Source organism: Dasypus novemcinctus, chromosome 13, assembly GCF_030445035.2.
Source record: "Dasypus novemcinctus isolate mDasNov1 chromosome 13, mDasNov1.1.hap2, whole genome shotgun sequence".
In the NCBI taxonomy this organism is placed as follows: Eukaryota; Metazoa; Chordata; class Mammalia; order Cingulata; family Dasypodidae; genus Dasypus; species Dasypus novemcinctus.
In genome coordinates, this window is record NC_080685.1 from 92,221,288 (window position 1) to 92,238,899 (window position 17,612).

At 46.6% G+C, this 17,612-nt stretch overlaps 1 protein-coding gene and 1 long non-coding RNA gene across 3 annotated transcripts in view; one reads left to right on the forward strand and one right to left on the reverse strand.

Moving 5' to 3' along the window:
* IL19 (interleukin 19) overlaps positions 1-17,612 on the forward strand; it is a 74,573-nt gene extending 56,961 nt beyond the window's left edge. Inside the window, exons 2-6 of one of the 2 annotated variants that reach the window (XM_004470049.4) lie at positions 11,181-11,327; positions 11,457-11,522; positions 14,063-14,215; positions 15,145-15,219; positions 17,066-17,612. In XM_004470049.4, coding sequence (XP_004470106.2) covers positions 11,184-11,327; positions 11,457-11,522; positions 14,063-14,215; positions 15,145-15,219; positions 17,066-17,182 — 555 coding nt within the window. In that variant the 5' untranslated portion in view covers positions 11,181-11,183 and the 3' untranslated portion in view covers positions 17,183-17,612. The remainder of the gene's footprint in view (positions 1-11,180; positions 11,328-11,456; positions 11,523-14,062; positions 14,216-15,144; positions 15,220-17,065) is intronic. The other variant, XM_058275123.1, reaches the window with a different exon arrangement.
* On the reverse strand, positions 10,204-15,177 carry LOC131273085 (uncharacterized). Its single transcript, XR_009180218.2, has 3 exons — positions 15,043-15,177; positions 11,078-11,267; positions 10,204-10,324 (listed from the first exon to the last, which is right to left on the reverse strand). It is a non-coding gene; the product is annotated as an uncharacterized lncRNA (long non-coding RNA).

Genomic DNA, 17,612 nt, shown 5'->3' on the forward strand with positions numbered 1-17,612 from the left:
CAACAAGTGTCAAAATTAGACCCAGATCCAAGTCTTTTGAGATTCTTAATTTAGAGTTCATAAACTCTGGAGTTCATAGACAGATGTCAGAGGCAAAGTTTGTGTGAGGGTGGCTTTTTTTGGGAGGGGATATTTCTCACATTTCATCACTTTCTCAAAGGAGCCAACTGGGTATCTTGGATCTGTATCCTAGTTATAGTTAATTTTTTCTGTGTTTAAACATTGATCATGCTACAAAAGAGCTTTAGGTAATGGCAAAGCTATTCTGGGACTTAAAAATATGCTGAATTTTTATCTTGCTTCAAAGTCATTAGGCAAAATGATTAATTTTACTCTGATATAGCTGTCCAAATGGAAAGTTTTCTCTTCCTGCTAGGCAAGTCTTCCATATTTATGAAAAACTAAGGTTGAAATTTTTAATTCCGATACCACATTTTGTCTAGTCCTCAACATGGGCACGCACACTGAAAGAAAATGGCCTGTGTAGCTCACTCTTTAAAAGCCATGGTTGTCTGCCTCCAGCCCCTCTGGGTTCATGGGGAGAGAAGTAGGCAAGCCCTTGGCCCCGGATCTCTTTGTTTCATCTCTGGAAGGGCTTCACTGAAGGGACATGGAAGAAGTGTGTTGAAGAAGTCTATCCAGAGACCCCTCCTGCCCAGGCACCCGACTTAACGGGCAGGCCATTCATACTGAACCCTGTAAAGATAGCTGTGGGGAAACACCACAAAATCATGATATTGTCTATGCTTTGGAAGATCCCATATCCTGTCATCCATCCATTCATTCATTCATTCACTCAACAAACATTTCAGGAGTGCCTTCTACATGCTGCATGTTTGGGGATAAAGTAAAGAACAAGACAGACAAAATCCTTGCCATCATGCAGCTCATATCCAAGTAAGGAATTGACCTTAAATTCTCAAACGAACAACAGAGCCATCTGGCTGTTAACTGAAATACACTCTCTGATGGGGGAGAAACAGCCTCAGCCCTTCTAGATCTTTAAGCCTGATAAGAAAAAAATTTCAGACTAGCTCACCTAAAGTGAAAATGAGCAGGGCAAATAATTAGTACAGAAGTACTGAAAGGAGACCAAGGTGGGGAAAACACAGTGGGGGTGATGAGAGAAGGAAAAATTGTACCTTGCTTTACATTTGAGCCCTAAGCTGGAAATCCTAGCAGAAGCTGCAGCTGACTCCCATTTATTGAATGCATCAGTACCTGGAATACTGTGGGGAAGGTTTAGCCATTTCCAGGGGTGAAAATCCTCTAGGAAGGGAAATCTAAGCTAAGCCTCTTGGCTTTCTGAATGGAGAGGATCCTAGAGCTAGGATGGTATCACTGGAGACTGCTGCTGTTGGGCTTTCCTCCAGGTAACAATGTTCGTTTGAGTTATAGTTCTGCCTGGCTTGCTCCCAACACCTCATGCGTTTCAGATTGCTCAACCCTGGCTTAGCACCTGCTTACTCTAACTACGCTTTACCCCCACAGCCTCCAGCCCAATCTCCTCCTCCTCCCAGGATGTCTCCCTGGTGAAGTCCTTACCAGGAACTCCCTGGCTTTCAATGCCCGTGGGAGGCCCTTCTCCACTGAAATGGTTCATTTTATCATTAAGGGAAAAACCGCATCTGCGTTCCACAGAATCATAGTTTCTGCTGACATGCCTGGATCTGTGGGTTGGGATGGGCGATCCCAAGCCATACTGCACATCTTTGCTGCTCTGCTTTTCCTTTGCCTGGAGGAGGGAAGTGTCTTTATTTCTGTAGGAGGAAGGCTTGAGGTTAGAAGAGGTAACAAGGTCGGGTCACATGAGTACACAGTGTACTGGATGGAGAATTTAGCGGCGTGGGTTCTGGCCCCAGCTCTGATGCTGTCCAACTCTGTGGCTTTGGGCAAGACTCTTATCCTCTCTGGGCCTCATCTGGGCCCTCATCTTTAAAGGAGTTGGTTGGGCCCGACGTTCTTTCATGTCTGGTACAGGGAAGTGGTTAGGAATATAGGTGTTGGTGCCTGGTGGCCTGTGACGACTTTCAGCTCTGCCACTTATGTCCCTGTGCAAAGTACTTAACAGCTCTAGCTCTCAGTTTTCTCATCTAAACAAATATTTCTACCTCATAGTGAGTTGTGAAGATTAAAAGAGATAATGTATATAGGTGCTTAGTCTGTGGGTCTTGAGGGGCTGGTGGATATGCTTAGTTCTAATTAGCTATTACCGCTATTGTTCTAGCTCCTTCAATCTATGATTTTTGAGTTTGTGACCCTGAGAAATGTAAGGTACTGGGATGAAAAGTACATAAAACACTGGGGCCTGATGCTTTTCTTCTGGTTCTCCTGAAACAGGTTTTGGGGGTGTGTGGATGTTCTCTGTTTCTGGCACCTTTTCTTGCGAGATTGCTTCACAGCAGATTGTGTAACCTGAGCATGCACAGAAAACCGACTTTTGTCCTTTAGATGACCTTTGAGACATCTAGAGGTCACCTTCCTCAGAACCAGGATCATGAGGACAGGGAGACATCAGGAGCAAATTCAATGTGGAATGTCCTTCAATAAGGGAAGTCCAGCCTAAAATCCACTCGGCCACGTATGGACAGCTCTGTGGTTAACCAGCTGGGTTACGCCAAGTCAAACCTCCCCACTTCTGCCCTCACTTCTCACCTCCCATCCCCGTAAAATCTCCTTAACTCTCAGATTGGGGAGATAGATTTTAGCCTTACCCACTGTCTCCATGCCCCATTGTCATTTCACTGACCTCTGTGTGCAGTGACACTGCCGGGAGAGAGTTGAGGCACAAGGGCTGCAGGAGGGCAGGACTTGGAGTTCTCCCAGTGGTTCAGACATGCCTGGGCTGACTTGAATGACAATTTGCCTCACAAGAGGTGCTACTGTGATAAGTTTGTATCGGCAGTTTTGGTGAAGTGAGGAGGTTTGTACGCAATGTTATAAAAGAAGCAAATCTGTATCTTCGGTTTTTATAAGATGATATATTGTTTCTAAAATGAAGAGTTAAGAAACTACAGTATAAGCGTGTTCTTTACAAATATGCAGGTAGATAACAAAAGAGATAGCTGAGAGTTGAAAGTTGCTTTAAGGGGCATAGGAATTGGGGTAAGGAGGACTGGGGCAACTGACTGCTGTTTTTTGTTACATGTCTTGTACTACTATATGACTTTTAAATTATGTACATGGACATATTTGATTAAAAATAAAAATTAAATTAAAAAATACAAATAAGTGCAATATACTGTCCTAGAGGCTGTGGCCAGATGTTTGACTTCATTCAAGACCCCAGAGGAGCTTAATAATGTACTCACATGTCATATGCTGTTATAAAATTCCCCAAGTTAGGCATTTTAACCTAAATCAGTTACAATACCTGTCCTTTTCCACTCTGACTTCTCATCCATCATGCTTCACTTCGTATCAGGCAGCATTAGAGAAGTCATACTATCTGGGGGATATAGCTAAGGAGTATTTGACTGAGGGATGCATTTGGATTTTAGAGGGATGTCTTTATGTAATTTTTTTTTTTTTTTTTTTTTTTAGGTACCGGGGATTGAACCTAGGACCTCATATGTGGTTTCTGGGGAGCGGATGAGAAACAAGGTGTGAGATGTATAGAACCAGAAGCAAGTCTTGAAAGTAACCAGACCTTTAAAATTGTAGGCCAAGATTTTGATTTTCAATAAAATCTGGTTAAAATGGAAAAATATATTCAATAATACAATATACTTTTTTATAAATGAACCATATACTTTTTTCTTTTTTGATGGGAAACTTGTGAAGAAGAATTTATTAGAATTCCTATGTTTGCAGTATACAAATGCATAGTACCTTTTATGCATTCCAACTATCAATAACAAAAAAAAAACATATCAGAAGAGGAACACTGACTTATTTTTTCATTCTCTTTAAAGAAAATAATTTTAAAAAGTCATTGTCATGGAAGAAGCAAACAAGGTGTCAGGCAGCTAATTAAAAAAAAAGGACTAAGTTATTTTTTCTGGATTTTGCAGATTTTATGGTATTTGTCAGCTTTTAAAATCTGATGTTTTCCCTTCTAATTATAAGTAAATATTCATTTTTGTCCCATATTTTGTACTTTTACTTTAATACTTGTTTTATAAAGTACCCCTCCCACCTCATTCCCCCAACAACCAGCATCTGGCCCTGGCTAACATGTAAGACGGAAGAGCGGGGGTTCTTAATCTTTTTTTGTTCCATGGACACCTTTGTCAGTGAGGTGAAAACCACAGACCCCTTCTCAGAATGTAGCGACAGACAATTTCATGACATTCAACATCAGAGGTCAGAAAGAATAAAGATAATGAGTTGAATTTTTTCAATTCAAGCTCACAGACCCCCTGAAGTCTTTCTCTGGTTAAGAGCCCCTGCCGTAGAGGATCCAGTATAAGATTGCCAGATTTCACAAATAAAAACACAGGACATCTGGTTAACTCTGATTTCCAGTAAACATTGGTATTCAGGAGAATAGTAAGAAGCACCCATTAATTCAATCAGAGTGGGGTGGGGAGGAGGAGGGGAGAGGTAAAGTTTCACAAAGCAAGTCAGGCAGGAGCTGAGCCTTGCAAATAGGTGAGGTGTGGGGGCTCTTCCAGAGAGATTGGAATGCCATAGGGAGGGAGTCACCCTTTATTGGAGGGGCCCTGGGGAGCCGTCCTGGGGTTTTAAGATGGGAAGCCTCAATTTTGGGCTTATATTTTAGAAAGTCCGGCTGCTGTGAGAAGGCTGGATTGTTGGGGGTGAGTTTGGGTCAGATCCAGGCAAGGGATGGAGGGGCATTGTTGGGGCTCCTTCCAGTATCTGCCTCCTGTCCCACCCTCCTCCACCCCACTCCACGAGGGCATTCAAGCCAGAGGACCCACTGACATAAAGTGTCAACCAGGTCTGAGACTATAGAGCAGGAGACCTCGACTGAGAGCCCTGTGGGCACACACAAGGAAGGAAAGGCAGGGCCAGGTCGATGTGGCATAGGTGGGTTCCTTAGGTGGATTTGTCTTTCCCTCCCCATTGGCACAGGAGTGGCCAGTTTGGATTTCCCGAGGTCATGGACTTCCTGGGTAAAAAAAGCTAGTCAGAACAACCTGGCCGGGAGAGTTACATCACCTTCCCTTCTAAACAGGCTTCAGGGCCTCACAGTGTTAGGTTCAATTCTATTCCATCTGCTTCTAAGGTGAGAAGGCAGGATGTCATTAGAAAGGCCTCTTGGCTGGAAATGGGCAGATGGAGGGTGAGAACAGTTGTCCCATTTCCTTGCTGTGTGCCTGAGGGCCAGTACTTGGAGGCCACATTTGTTCTTTGCTGTAATGGCGAAGTTGAACTGGGTTCTCTCTGCTGTCTTTTCTGATTTTCATTCCTAAATCCCAAACAGAAACTTTTCAGGTTTAAAGTCCTCCAGAACTGGGACATTTATCTGTTTATTGCTTTGTTTTCAAAGCCACATACAATTCCAAACTATCATTATGATCCTTATATGTTTATCAAAACATTTCAACATCTACATTCCGTTTTTTTTTCATTTTTTAGAGAACACTTTTGTTAGTTTCTGTAATCAAAACCATGTAGATAAGACCTTGCGTATTTAATACAGTGTGTTACCCCTACATAAATGGAAAAAAATGAAAAGTTTAACATTTCTAGACCAATATAGCTATTAATTTCTGTGCAATGCCAAGTCAACACAGTACAACTGGGATAATTTTTCCAAAGTATATTGTTTTTAAGCCCCTTTTTAGTTCCCAAATGAAATGTCTGTCCATAAAGTATCTGTCTGTCATACTTCCTAATGGCTTAGAGTCCTCACAATTATATTCTTTCTCGAATCTAACCAAAATTATTCATATTGTACCTGATGCGTTTCATCCAGACCACTCTATAGGGCCACACATTATTCAACTCCACAGAGCGTCCTTCCCATCGAATGTGATGGGAATGGCCTCTGGACTTGAGCTATGCCATGGCTCACTTTTGGTCTGAAGTCTAGGCTTAGCACTTAGGAGTGGGGAGTCTCTACTCTTATGGAGAGGAAATTATCCTATCACCACCATAAGCGATTCATGAAGTTGGAGTGGATGTGGGTGAGGATGAGAGATGGGAAGACATGGGAGAGCTGCATCCAGCACACAGCAAACCCAGAGCATTCTCCATTCTGGCTCTTTAGTCTTCCTTCACATTCTGTCCACTTCTCCATTTAGCAATGGGAAAATTGAGTTCTGATACTCCAATGGTGGCTCAACTGGTTCCAGAAGTCCTAACTCCAAGGATTGCCATAATCCTAGTTTGACTGCAGTCTTAGTTTGATGAAATCTGTAGTTTGATTGCAATCCTGAGAGGGCTGAAATTCCATCTCAATCTATATTCTTATATTTTACATTAACTGTTAGGCAGCCAGACTTAGGACAAAGAGAAATAATTTCTTATTGTTCCCCCTTCCTCCTTTCTAATCACTTTAATGTGCCAGGCACTGTGATGAAGGCTTACACTTAGTCATTTAATTTTGACACCACTCCTGCACGATGAGTATTCAATAGGCACATTTAGTACCATTTTACAGATGAAGAAAGAGAGGTGCAGAGATTAAGTGACCTGACTTCAGTCCAACCGTCTTAGGGAACAGAGCCAGTCACCCCAGGCTGTCCTGACTCCGAAGCTGCCGTCCAGGCCACTGTGATGCCCTGCAGGCCAGAGAGGCGCTCACACAGATCACGTAGCCCTGCTACAAGTGTCCAGACAGGACTTCTTTGCCCTGAAGTGAGACCTGGGTCAGAACATACAGTCTCAGCACAAGGGGATGAACGTGGGGTGGGAGTCAGCACGGATGATGTGGTGCTGGGCCACCATCTGTGAGTTGTGAGCCTGGCAAGCTCAAGGCAGTGCTGGGGAGGCAGGGGTGGAGGTGGGGTGTGGGTGATCTCCAGAGTCAAGAGCAGCTTGCACTCTCCTCCCAAGCAGGAGCAGAGAGACGCCATTAACTCCTAACGCAGTGGTGTCCCCTTTTCCAGGTGCCTGGCACACAGCATCATAAAAATTAATAGTTATTTATTGCGTATTTGCTATGGCCCAGGTACATTAGCTCATTCAAATCCTCCCCATTTATTTGACCTATTTTACCAAGTTTCAGAAAGGTCTGTAGTAACTTGCCCAGTGTCTCACAGATGAGCTGAAGAGCCAGGGCTTGAATCCAAACCTAGATTGTGAACCACTTACAATCTACTGCTGCCCTCAACATGTATTATTTTCTTATGTTCAAGATGCTGGACAACAAGGCTTCCAGTCCCTGCCGTTCCTTTCCCTTGCTCCTACCCTGATGAAAATGCCCTGATTCTCCTCTTTCTCTGCCAGTGCCTTGCCCAACTTTCTGCTCCCAGTCTGGCTGAGGGGTCCCAGGCTGTCCTCTAGCCCTTTGGGTCAGCTCTGTGCCAGTAGGGATGGTGGGTCCTCCTGGTGTTGTACCCCATCCCAGGGCTGCTTCGTTTGGTAAACACAAGGTCTGTACCTTCTGGGAGATCATGTTTGGGGGGGGACGGGACTGTTTACACCCTTTCTTTCCATTCCCCAGAACACCGATCCTTGGAGAACATCAAGGTGTAGAGTCTGTAGGAGGAAGTAATTTAGAGAGAGGTTCTTCTGGCCCAAGGGCCAGGATTCTAGGCTCGATTGCTGGCTCTGCCACTGGCTGCCCTTAAGCACTTTACTTCCCAGTCTCATTTTCTCTCTTTGGATTGGTTGAACATGGATGGACCCTCCAGAGGGAAACACTGATATCCAAAGAAATCCTGGCATTCCTGAGGGAAAACTGATATTCCTGTGAAATTAAACAAACAAATGCCAGTCAAGCATTTAGCTCGTGCCTGGCCCATGGAAGGTGCCCCATCGTTGTATGAGGCACCAAGGAAGGTGGCACATGCAGAGCCTCGTGGGGCTGGCTGCTGGGAGGGCAAGGCTGTCAGGAGCATGCTTTGCCAAGTTTGCCTGCAAGGTACAGTTGGTGGCATGCCATGGCTCCAAGGAAAGTAACCTAACTTTGATTTTTTTGGTGTGGACACAGAATTGCAAGCAACTCTTATTTGCATGGAGATGAGATTATTTTTCCTAGAAACTACATGTCAAGACCCAGAAGAAAGAGGCATATCTTAGTAATGATTAATCAGCAGTATTTCAAAAAAAAAAAAAGAAAGCTAAGGAAATAACTAAGAAAAAAGGGGAAAAAAGTGATCATCCACAGGCAGATGCACCCAAAGTACCTTGACAGCATTTCCTTGAATCCATGTGCATAAAAGTGACCAGCAACGAGCACCTAGAGAGAAGACTCGAGGAGCAGCTCAGCAAGCGACGGGAGAGGTGAGGTCATGCCATCTTTCCCCAGGGCTGTTGTTCACGGCCATCCCAGCCGGCATCCTCCAAGGCTGCAGGGGAAGGCCTGTGTGTGACCTGCAAGGTCCTGTGTGCTCCTTTGTGGAGTGGGGAGGTATGCTCCATTCAGGGGGTGGCATTTCTGCCTTATTTTCATTAAGACAAGCTAGGGAGTGAGAAAGAAGGAAGGGAGGGCGAAGGAAAGAAGGAAGGAAGGAAGGAAAGGAGGGGGAAGAAAGGAAGGAAAGGAGGGAGGGAGGGAGGAAGGAAGGAAAAGAGGCAGGAAGGCAGGCAGGGGTGAGAAATCTAGCATTTACTATTGCTTTTGTTTCAGAAACTGGGCTGGGCACTTTAAAATGTATTATCTTCTTTTAAACCTTACAATCCTTTGCAGTCTTGTACATCTTTTTATTTTTTTAAGGTTTATTTTTCATTTATTTCTCTCCCCTTCCTCCCCCAACCCCATCATTGTCTGCTCTCTGTGTCCATTCGCAGTGTGTTCTGTGATCGCTTCCATCCTTATCAGTGGCACTGGGAATCTGCGTTTCTTTTTGCTGCGTCATCTTGTTGTGTTAGCTCTCCGTGTGTGCAGTGCCATTCCTGGGCAGGCTGCACTTTCTTTCACACTGGGCGGCTCTCCTTGCGGGGTGCACTCCTTGCACGTGGGGCTCCCCTACGCGGGGGACACCCCTGCGTGGCAGGGCACTCCTTGCGCGCATCAGCACTGCGCATGGGCCAGCTACACACGGGTCAAGGAGGCCGGGGGTTTGAACCGCGGACCTCCCCTGTGGTAGGCAGACGCCCTATCCATTGGGTACATCTTTTTCAAGGTAAGGTGAGCCTCTGGCTCAGTGGGACCAGATTAGAAGTGGTTCCCTGTCTGGCTGGTGGAAAAGCTACAGCTGGGATATCCAGCTGCAGCGCTGGGGAGAACAGGCTCGGGGGACAGGTGGGAGAGGATCGTGGCCAGGAGCGGGGACTCCCGCGTCAGCCTTAAAATCTGCCTTAAAATCTCAGACTCCGCTACTTGCGGGTCCCCTTGGGCGGGTGACTTTATTTCTCTGAGTCTCAGTTCCTTCACTGGTAAGATGAGGATAGAAAGAGAATTTACCTAACAGGGCGGCTGTGAGCATTAAATAAGATAATCAAAGTAAAATGCTGTCACAGTGCCTGGCGCACGAGGCGCTGGGTGATAAACGTCAGCTGCTGTTACTAGACGAAGTGGCCAAGGTGTCCGCAGTCCCCCACCAAGCTAAGGGGCATCTCTCTCCTCCACAAAACATCTGAGTGTCTCCTGGCATGCAACGAATAGAGTGACAGCTGTCCAGACAACGAGGTCTGCTCTGTTTGACAAACAATTGGGGGTGAGAGCAATTTCCCCTGCTCCCGAGAGAAATTTTGCTCTCTTCATAGTTGCTCAGTTTTCTGGAACCACTGTAGTTGCCCTTTGTAGGGCATAGAATTCTGGGGACTCTCTATACAATTCCCTGCCAGTGGGGTGTTTCCTTGTTTTTCCGGAAATAGATTGAAAGAGAGAAACTAAACTCTTCCGCCCGGCATCTGCCGGGTAGTGAGATCCTGATGTACACTGTGCATTAGCTGAGAATGACTGCTGATCAAGGCGGGGCCAGGCAATGGTTTTTGAAAACAGGATTTGCTATTTTTTGGCTCCCTGGGGAATGAGACTGGGAATCCCGAGGAAGATGTGGGGAGTGGTAGGGGTGGGGGCAGATGGGGCTCACACTCTCACATGTGTGCCTTTTATAGTTACGTCGCACAGTCCTCTTGTCTGGCTCCTCTCTGCCACCGCCACACTCACTGCACATACCCCCCCCCCCCACAGCTGGAGGTGAGAGAGCTCAGTGGGCACGGGGCGGTGCTCCAGGCTATTCGCACGTGTTGTCATAAGATGTATCTTGCAAGGCTAACTCTGTTGGTGAAACGTGTGCTAATGCTGGAAAGAGTCAGAGAGAGAGAAATCAGTTACATTCCATGCACTTTTCTACATGTGTACTCTATGACATGATTTTAAATGGTTAAATGAAAAGAGGTAGAGAGAAAGAGAGAGGGAGGAAGAGTGAGAGAGCTAGAAGAGGCACAGACATCTCAGGGGCTGGCCCCACCTGGGGCTGGATGAGCTAGCTGCAAACGTCACTATCTCCTGGCTCAGTGTTTGACAAAGGGAAGCTGCCAACCTGGCCTCTGCAGGGGCAACCTATCCTGTCACCTTGCTGTGCTAAGTAGTGATTAGGAGACATTTTGCACAGCCCTTTCCCATCTTCTCTAGAAGACAAAATCTGCATAGTTGCCTCGAAATGAATGATATTAAGCAGATACACATTGGGTGTTTATAATAAAAGGGTGTCACCTATTTCTGGAGCAAGCATGCAAAACCAAATGTGCTTTTATGGTTTTTTCAGATCTGTTGCCTAATAAAAACCCTGTTTTCCCCAACTGATTTATTGAAAACGATGCTTTTAACGCCCCATTGACAAAATGCACGAAGTTGAGTCATGGCAGGTTATGTACACACGAACGTGCTCCGTGGAACATGAGGGAACCTTGTGTCATGCTCTCTGTTAGTGGAGGTGGGGGTATGGGGTGGGGGTATGGGGTGGGGGTAGAGGAGGGTTTGAAGTCAGTTGATCTAAGAAACCAGAGAAGGAGACACACGCTCCTGACACCCCGCAAGGCTGAGGTACTAAACCTTTTCTTTTGGTGGCAGTCTGCCCTGCACTGCCAGTCGGGCACCTGCTCTGTCGCCGCCATCCACTCTTGGCCGGGCAGCTGACTTCCACCCCTTCCAGCAGGACATGAAGGTACAGCATGTCTCCCTCTGCTTTCTGGGCACCATGCTCTTCCTGTGCTCAGTGCATGCCCGAGGTCTCAGGAGATGTCTGGTTTCCATGGACACGCACCATATAAGAGAGAGGTTTCAAGAAATCAAAACAGCCCTTGTGAGTATGAGTTCGGGGGTGTCTTGTCCTACATCTTAGCATGAAAAGCAAGTTCCTCCTTATCTTTTGTGCCGGGAGAACATGAAATACTCATTGTTTTTTTGTCTGCTCTTATGTTTCCCTCCATAGCAAGCTAAGGACACCTTCCAAAATGTCACTATCCTGTCCACGTCGGAGACCCTGCACGGCATTATGGTACGGCCTGCGTCTGCTCTTCCTTGGGCTGAGAAATCCCTACCCTACCACCTCCTCTTTCCTAAGCTCCAGTGTACCCTAGATGCTCCAGGCTTCTCATCTGTCACCTGATATGTGAAGGCATACTAATGTCCCAAACTCCTGGGAGGGAAGTACTGCTTCCCTCGAGAAGGATGGGGAGCTGTGGGTGCTCTAAGAGCACAGGATTTCTGTGGCTTGGGGTAATTCCAGAAAGTTTCATGGGGGAGCTGAGAAAATGAAGGTGACTTAAAAGCAGAGGAGGTTGCGGGTTAGTGGAAAAAAGGGAGGAAGGGTTCTGAAACATGGGACAGTGAGATCAGTGACTGTGGGTTAGGGGACAGGGGTGTGAGGGACATGCGGGCAAGTGGTGGGGGCGAGGAGGAAGGGTAAGATGGAGTTGCTGTACCAAGGACCCTGGAAACCAGGCTGAGCCTCAACCTTGTAAGAGAGGCAACAAGGTGTCGCTGAAGGCTTCTGAGCTAAGATGTTATGTTGGAGATTTGGGCCCGAAGGGCATCAGGAATGAAAGAAAAGAGAGAAAGAGAGAGTGAAACAAAGAGAGCTGGCATCAGGGGGTCTGCGAGTAGAGACTCCTTAGACAACTTTGTTTTCTACAAGTGGCATTATATATTCTCAAGCGATCATGAGCACAAGCAGTGTAGCTACACATAAACAATACTCGTAAATGAAAGAACTTATCTCAGAGTACAAAGATTTAGTATTCCTTTCAAACTGCAAAGTGTGTTTGCTCCTATTTCTCCCTGCCCCAGACAGCTTTGGCCTGTTGATGCGAAAAGGCTTAATTGCTGCATTCCCATGTTAAAAGCGTAGCCATGGAAACAGCACGTCTCTCTTTGCAAAACCACTATGCCTCAGTTTCCAACAAAGTTATGTGACGACAAAATGTTTTAGCAAGACAGTCTGGGAATGTTTTTTTGTAATGGACAAGCCGAGGTAGAAAAGCCAGCGAGGACATCTGTCCAGTGGTCCAGGTGTGAGGTGCTTGGTTAAAAAGCAGTTGGCTGACAAGGTGGTAATTCACTTTGCAAAGCGGCCACCGAGCGTCGCCTTGGAAAGTGAGCTCCTCCAGAACTTGTAAAGGTTCTACAAAGATCAAGCATTTTCAGGCATTTACGTGACAGAGGGAAAGGTATATGGTCTCCTGAGGCCCTTCCGTGCGCAGGAGAGAGGCAACGCCATACTCCTCCTAGGGCAAGATCGAGCCAGATTTATTTGTGACAAACAGATGTAGCCTCTCACTAAATGACATCCCAGCCGGCTGCATTAGACTCATAGGACATCACAGCTGAAGGGACCTGGAAGACCATTTATTCCAAAACCATCATTTTCAAATGAGGAAATTGAGACCCTGGAAGGGAAAATGACGAGTTAGTGGCCGACCTGGGAAAAGATCCCCGCGTCTCCTGCCCCCTCTCAAGGTTCTTTCGCCGCTCCAGGTCTAGCTGGCCTTTACCACCTTGCCTGCTCGCATGCCTTCCTTCTGCCTTGCTTTCCTTCTACTGTATTCCTTTTTCTAGTAACACAATCTTTGAAAAATCAGGTGTGTAACTTTTTGCCCCTTTGGTTCAGGGAACCAGCAGGACAGGAGGCAGAAAAGCGTTTTTATGTTGCGAAGTAGTTTGCGCTTTAGGAAATGCTGCCAGTGGGGACGAGGAAGTTTAGCTCCTTTAATGCTAATGGCGAAGAACAGCCCTGTGGGACTGTAGCCCTACCCAGTCCCCAGCAGGCGCTGTGACGTAACTCCACCGGCTCTCAGGGCGGGATAAGAACTTCTAGAACCGAAACCTCAGCCTAGCCCGCTTCTCTGGGCTTGGGCAGCACGGTGGGAATTGAGGAGCCCTCTGGCAGCAGACTGTGGACCCATAGCCAATCTGATTTCTGCAGCAGTCTGTCTCCATTCTTACTATTCTCGGCATTATCTGAATCATCACTGCAGTATGAAAAGAACAAACTGGAGGGGACCCAAACACGGTGGCCCAGAGCAGGGTGCCCGGGATGGCGAGCCATCTGAACACAGTGTCCTAACCAACGAGGGGCTGTGTGCCTGGCTCGGTGCCTGGCATGCAGCAGATGCTGAGCAGACACATGGTGACAGATGGGAGGCTTTACAGAGGCAGACTTCAGCGCAATAGGAGGAAGTACTTTTGAAGAAAGCTGCTCAGCCAGTGGTCCTTTCAGAAAGAAGGTGCTCGATTCCTGGAAAGGTTTAAGGGGATGACATATTGGGGGTGCTATAGAGAGAATTCGATTCTGGGCCACATCTCTTGTTTAGGTGTCTGGCTGTACAAAAAGTGGGGGTAACCTGGAATTGCTCCTCAATGCCGTCCTCATAAGTGGCTTTGATGTGGTAAGAGGGCACGGACATCCTAGGGCCATCGTGATTTTTAAAAAGTTTTTCCAAATGCTTTCGGCTTTCTTCCTTCTTGCTACCTCTACCCAAACAGGTTGCTAAGATACGTGAAGAGGGCCTTTGGGGTTCCTCTAACCCGTGTCTTTAGCCCTTAGACACATGCTGCATGACCAAGAATCTTCTGGCATTCTACGTGGACAGAGTGTTCAAGGACCATGAGGAACTGAGTCCCCACATCTTGAGAAATCTCAGCAGCATTGCCAACTCTCTCCTCTACCTGCAGAAGACTCTGCAGCGATGTGTGAGTCACGGCCTCGGCAGTCTAGGCATCTGTCCCTAAGGAGCGCCCAGGACATCCGGGTCCCATCAGCCTCCTGAAATATTCCTGGAGGCAGGGGAAATTCCCTTCCTCTTTTTCCACTGGGAGAACTCCTGGGAACCTTTTCTAGCCGTCACTCCTTCCTCAGAGCTTCCTGCCTGTCAGCTCCTCCTGGGACCTGGTTTTCCTTGTAGATAATCTTCTGGGAAGAGGGGCTCTTTAAATGATGGTGAAGGCGGGGGGAGGTACAGGAGAGGCAGGCCCATGATTCCAGTCTTATGTAAGCAGATCCCTACTTTCTTTGCTGTTTTGCTGTTTCAGGTCCTTTGGGTTTTCCGCTCGGCCTAACCTCTAGGTAGTATTCCTTGGTATAGCCTGTCCCTCAGGATTTCATATAGATTCATTGTGGTCTCTTAAAAACAAATGACAGAAACAAAAACAAAGAAACAAGAACCAAGAGCATCTTAAACCAGGAGAACACCTGGGTTCTAACCCCATCCCTGTCAGTGGTTTACTGTGTGACTCTGTGGCAAGTCACTTCACTTCTCTGCGTCCCCGATCCTAAATTGTTAGAAGAGATCCCTTATCCATTATTAATTAATGATTCCTTATTACACTAATCAGGTAAATGAGACGATGGCTCAAATGGATTCACTTAACTGATTATTTAAATAGTTAACCCAGGCTCTCCTGGCGCTTACAGTCTGGTGGGTTATAAACCTGGAAAAAGGAAAAGCGCTGGTCAAACCCAGGGCAGCTCTACAAACAGCCCTACTCCCCCTCCACTACTCCAGCCTTCGTTTACTCACCGGCATCTCGCCGTGGGAGGGGAACGTTCCCCCTCCGGGGGGAGGTGGTAACTGTGGGTGAGGGTGGAAAGGTCCTTTGATGCCGTCCCCTCTTCCTCCCAGCAGGACCAGAAGCTGTGTCCCTGCAGGGAGGAAGCCACCAATAAAACCAGAGTCATCCACAGCATCTATGATCAGGTAAGGGGCGACGAGGGGAGCGGAAAGGTGAGAGGAGCCCGGTGGAGCGCCCAGCGCTGCCTCTCTGCTTGAACTCAGCCCTTTGTGCCAGTGTTTACTGGGGGCCCTCCAGCCTTCCCTCTGCGGTGTGCGGTCTCACCTCGTTTGCTGCGTCCTCTGGGCTCCCTCCCCCACCCGCCCTGCACCGTTTTACCAGACTGCGACATAGCAGGCCTAGACCGCTTGACAAGCTTTGGAAGCATGCGCAAGCAGACGGCACAGAACTCCTCCAATGACTCGTGAGCTCACCTGCGTACCTGTCACCAGCAGTCTACGCCGGGACGGAGAGCAGCACTTCTCAAACTTTGAAGTGCACGTGACTCCCTTGAAGAGCTTGTTAAAATGCACATTCTGATTCAGTAGGTCTGGGGTGGGCCCTGAGATTTTTGCATTTTTTCCACACTCCCCAGTGATACTGATGCTTTGAATATCAAGGAGGTGAGAAATCTTTTCAAAGCCCTGCTTCCTTTTTTTTTTAAAAGGAGCTTTAGATGACATAAACATTACATAAAAAATATAAGGGATTCCCATATGCCCTATCCCCTCTCACACTTTCCCACATTTACAACATCTTTCATTAGTGTGGTATATTTGTTACAATTGGTGAACACATAGTGAAGCATTGCTACTGACTGTGGACTATAATTTACATTGTTTTACACTTTGCACTGCACAATTTTATAGGTTTTGACAATATGTATAATGGTTTGTTATTGCTATGTCATGCAAAAAAATTCTAATGCCCCCCACATCCCCCATGTTATACCCGTTCTTCCTTCTCCCTTCAGAACCTCTGGTGGCCACTGTCTTTATATCAATATTACAAGTTCATCCATTACAAGAATAATAATCAGTCTACTTTAGTCCATAGTTGCACTCTCCCCTTATGTTTGTCTGTTCTTCTATCTTGAGGATTTTGGGTTGGAGTTGCCCACTGTTTCCAACTGAGAGAGAGCTACTTAGATCCCATGGGGCAGATGAATGAAACTGTCTTGCTTGCAGCTGTAGCTACTCTGTTTTTTTTTGGGGGGGGGGGATGGGGTTGTCCATCATCATTCTTTCGTTGGTTGTCCTGGGTGAGTCCAGTGAACTGGAGAATAGGTGTTGGCTGCAACTCCACTGAGATTCAGGGCTCACTGGCAGGAAGGTTGAAGTGTGCTTCTTTGCGGAGATGCTCTATAGAATACCACTGCTCATAGCTCAATGTCCTTTACTATGAGCCAGGCTTTGTTTTAAACACAGGACAAGTGTTGACACATTTAATCCTCACAACACTGTTATGAAGTAGGTGCCCTGATGTGCATTTTGTAAATTAGGAAATGATGCACAAACAAGTTAAGTCACTTGACTAAGTTCACAGAGCTCCTAAGGGGTGGACTAGGATTTGACCCTGTGCAGTCCGACCCCAGAGACCGTGCTTTTGGACTTTACCGCTTGCTTCTAGTCTGCTGTGGAAGGAGATGGAGTAACACTCAGGAGGCTTGGGTTCTAGCTCCAGCGCTGCCCCTAACCAGCCGTGCGACATTGGCTAGGACACATCCTTTGGGGGCTCCATTGCGTTAATACGTCAAGTGGGGAAAGCACGCTGTCCCTACCTACTGTTTATAAAGGGTTGGCATGATCAAACTGCTTGTTTGTGGAAAAAAATTCTGGTTGCCTATTAGGAGGATAATTTTGAGCCTGCGTGCTATGCAAATATATTTAATGAATAAAAAGACCTTGGGGAGACAAGAACTTGGGACAAATGATTTGAACACTATTACACCGTCTGTAAGGGCAGGTTCTTATGAGGATTTTCTGGTTTCAGCTGGAGGTCCCATCAGCTGCCATTAAGTCTCTGGGAGAGCTTGATGTCTTTCTCGCCTGGATTGACAAGAATCATCATCAAGAAACTTCCACCACGAATGACAAGGAGCCTGTCTAGTTATGCAGGAAGAACACCCTTGTGAGGTTTCCTGTGGGAGACGAGCTGACTTTGAAGGAAGACCCCACCATTTTTATATAAATGAAAGTCCTTTTGAAAAAACTGATTTGGTTTTCTCTCTTCTGGGGCTAGGGCATTGTAGGGAAAAATTGGGATTTGAACAAATCTCACCCTGAAGCTGAAAATCCCACAGACTCGACTCAGGCTATCTGATCCCACCTGAAAGTAGTCCAATAGTCTACTGTTGTACTTCTAGTGGAATATGTCTGTCAAAGGTCCTGCTGGCCATCCTGGAAGGAAAGGGTTGCCCCGCCCCTCATTTATTGTGAAAGCCATTTATCCATGTCTGTGATGTGAGCTGAGTGATATCCAGGAGTGCACATTGTACTGACTGATTTTTCTGAATAAACTCTATTATTTGCCAATTAAA